Below are 3,610 nucleotides of genomic sequence, written 5' to 3'. Positions count from 1 at the left end.
TTATCTATATCGATATGATACGATTTTATGTGGTTTTGAGAAACCGATAATGTTTTTATTTTTGAATTAATATAAATTTGAAAATAGCATAAAATTTTGAAAAAAAAATAAGTCGATATTAGTATCAAATTAACTATTTAATAGTTTTGTTTCTTTGGTATAAGTTATTTACTTCAAATTTAATAACAAAACAACTTATTTTTTATTTAATAATATAATTTTTTATAAATATAATAATTAAACAGATAGAATTTAATGATTATCTTAATTATATTTTAGATTTTTTATGTTTAAAATGGATGTTTATCGTGTATTTGATTATGTTTATCTGCAGTTAGTTATACGAATTTAAAAATAGAGTTTTAATAAGTTGTACTTGCGAAAAAATTACTTGTACTCTTTAATTTTAAGTAATATGCATCAATAAACAGTAATTTATGCATAAAAAATAGTTTTTAAGAGTTTTTGTCAAATGTTTTATAATATAGTATATTATAGATAAAAAATCGTTTTTAATAGTTTTTGTCAAATATTTTATAATATAGTATAGATAATTAAGGTTTAATAATATAATTTTTTATAATGATAATAACTAAGTATCCTGTTAGTTATCAATGATTATCTTAATTATATTTTGATTTTTTATATTTAAAATAAGATGTTTATTCAATATTTGATTATGTTTATCTGCAGTTAGTTAGACGAATTCAAATATGGAGCTTTAATAAGTTGTACTTAAGCACAATTTACTTGTAATCTTAAATTTTAAGTAATATGCATCAATAAATAGTACTTCGTGCATAAAAAAACGTTTTAAGAGTTTTTGTCAAATATTTTATAATATAGTATAGATAATTTATGTTTACTAACAAAGAAATTTGATTTAGGTGTAATAATATAATTTTTTATAAAGATAATAACTAAGTTTTCTGTTAGTTGTCAATGATTATCCTAATTATACTTTAGATTTTTTATATTTAAAATAAAATATTTATCCAATATTTGATTATGTTTATCTGTAGTTAGTTAGACGAATTCAATTATACAATTTACTTGTAATCTTAAATTTTAAATAATATACATCAATAAACAGTATTTCATTCATGAAAAAATATTTTTAAGAATTTTTATCAAATGCTTTATATAATATAAATAAATAGAAATTTAGGAATTCGAGACACAAATGCAGCAATCCTCTCACTTTTACTCATAATTGAACCACGTTTGTACTCGTGACGCTGCAATAGCGAAAAGGAAACCCTTTGATTGAAGTTACTGGTCGTGATGATGATGAATCTGTGATCAATGTTCATATATTTCGATCTGTTTTTGTTGTTCTCAAATTTGGAACGGAAGAATTTATTTTGAATCAAGGGAGAAAGGGGTTAGGGTTTGTGGATCGGGTACACAGAGAAAGCAGGGGAGATGACGGAGGTTATGCTCCATATATATGATGTGACGAATAGTGGTTCAGATAATACTAACAACACCATCGTTCAGATCAACAAGATTTTCAAAGACGGCATCGGTCTCGGCGGCATTTTTCACAGCGCAGTTCAGGTCTTTCTCTCTCTCTCTCTCTCCCTCAGTAGTTAAGTAAATGTTGACACGATCTAGGGTTCCTGTCTCTGGTGTTGTGTTAAATTTTGTTTTGCTGTTATTTATTATAAGTTTTGTTGTATAACTTTGGGGTTTCTGGATTCGTCTATTTCAGTTAGTTTAATATAAATCATAGCGTTGATTGATGACTGTAGTAGGTGTGTATCGAATATGGAAGTTTATCCTTGCCATGGATCTAAGTACAGTTGCATGAAGAAATTGAATCAAGTTCTCACTTATTTGCACCAATTTGGGGAGGAACGCCTTTTGTAAGCCGCCTTTACAGAAAGGAGTGTCAGTAGCAGTTGTTACAAGTTCACCCCTATAATTCGACATCATGTCAGATGAAGCAACTTATTGATGACACTTTTGATGGTTATTGTTCTTGTAGCGTTTCATTTGGTTATCCAGATATGTTATTCCCTCCATGGCTCCATTCTACAATGACTGTCAAACTTTAACATGTGAACATATTAAGGAAATATGTAATCATGAGTAGCATATCTGAGTCTCTCGCATCATCTTACATTATACTAGTCCCTTTGTGTGGAATCAAGATTTTGATGAAGTGGACATAAATTGTGGTGCATAAGCTAGATTTGTATAATCCATCAATGGGAACATCGAGTATTGGTTGATGAATATTTACATTGAATGTTTAGCTTTTACTTCTTGCAAATTAAGGGTCCTAGTATGTGGTTGTAGATTGTTGCTCAATGTCTGGTGGTCAATTTGCAAGAGTGAAGTGAGTGCAGGATATCATTAGTAGAAACCTTTGTAGGAGTGAGAAGACGTTGACTTGACTGGGGAGATGCAAATAGACATCAATACATGCAGTCGCACTCTTTAGGAATGCTGAATGAATACAGTTAAGCTTATTATTAAGTGTGCAGGAGTGCAGCTACACTTACAATGCAATTGATAATTTAGTTTGGATGTATTCAGCCTTTAATTCAAACTGCTTGAGTGAAAAAAGCTCCACAGGAAAAGACAGTGGTCCTTTTGTTCGCCCATCATCTGTTTGTGGTGTCATTGGTGCATTTGGGGGAGGGTTGGAAGATGTGATTTAAGAATGGATTTAGGTTGCCAAGCGAACAGCATTGGCACAACAGGCAGGCATGCGCCATCTGGGGAGACTACTGAATGTCCAGGGGTAGTTATGTTATAATAAATAACTAAATACAGTTCGAATCAGTTCCTCATTCAGCTGATAAGATTAGTTATTGAAAATTTTCATTACATGAATTTTGACTGCAATTACAAATTTTAGGACTTACCAAGAATTAATCCATATGATATGTTGAATTGTTTTTGAAAGCGAAAACCCTATATTAGTAATTGCACTTCTATGAAACTAATAATTAGGTTTTTCAAATCTAACTATCAAGTCACTTAACTATACAACACTAACATTTGGACCACTCCCTTGAAGAACTGTTAAAAAAAAACTATGTTTTTGCTGAGTCAGCATGCCATATGGCATACAACTTTCTGAGCTAAACATTTAGGTCACTGTGCTCGGATGATTGTAACAATTTGCTTGCTGTGCTTTATTTATGATTATTTCACAATTGCATCTAATTATTTATAACGACAATGTCAGCACATGACTATATTTTTACAACAAACCTTTTGAAATGTGTTTATTTTTTGTGAATTTTGGAACATACCTAATGTTCATAGTCAACGACAGAAGGAAACCCTGTGTATGAAGACTGATGCAAGCAATTCACATTTGACCTGGGTCACTACTTCCGTGATGGTTTATAACTTAAGCAAAGAGCATCAAGGACTATGGTACTTTTGCATCCAGTCCGTGTTTGCTATCTAAGCAAAACAGATCGCTTTTCCGACATGATATATGTTAGCCATTTTAAGAACTTTCTTGCTTGTTTTCACCAATTTAAAGAAAACATGATCAAGCGCAGTTGAATATTTGGGACAATATTACCTAAAGCAAACCAAACATCCCAATATATCCCACTCGGAGGTAGGTTTTTTTTTTTTGGGG

General features: G+C 30.6%; 1 protein-coding gene across 2 annotated transcripts in view; it reads left to right on the top strand.

Moving 5' to 3' along the window:
• The first annotated feature begins 1,173 nt into the window (after positions 1-1,173).
• LOC112518974 (deSI-like protein At4g17486) overlaps positions 1,174-3,610 on the top strand; it is a 5,352-nt gene continuing 2,915 nt past the window's right edge. For both annotated transcript variants that reach the window (XM_025126825.1, XM_025126815.1), the window contains exon 1: positions 1,174-1,560. In XM_025126825.1, coding sequence (XP_024982593.1) covers positions 1,426-1,560 — 135 coding nt within the window. In that variant the 5' untranslated portion in view covers positions 1,174-1,425. The remainder of the gene's footprint in view (positions 1,561-3,610) is intronic.

The sequence above is a fragment of the Cynara cardunculus genome (genome assembly GCF_001531365.2).
Source record: "Cynara cardunculus var. scolymus isolate 2C chromosome LG 1, CcrdV1, whole genome shotgun sequence".
NCBI lineage: Eukaryota > Viridiplantae > Streptophyta > Magnoliopsida > Asterales > Asteraceae > Cynara > Cynara cardunculus.
Note: the sequence above shows the minus strand (reverse complement) of the source record. Positions and strands in the feature narration are given on the sequence as shown.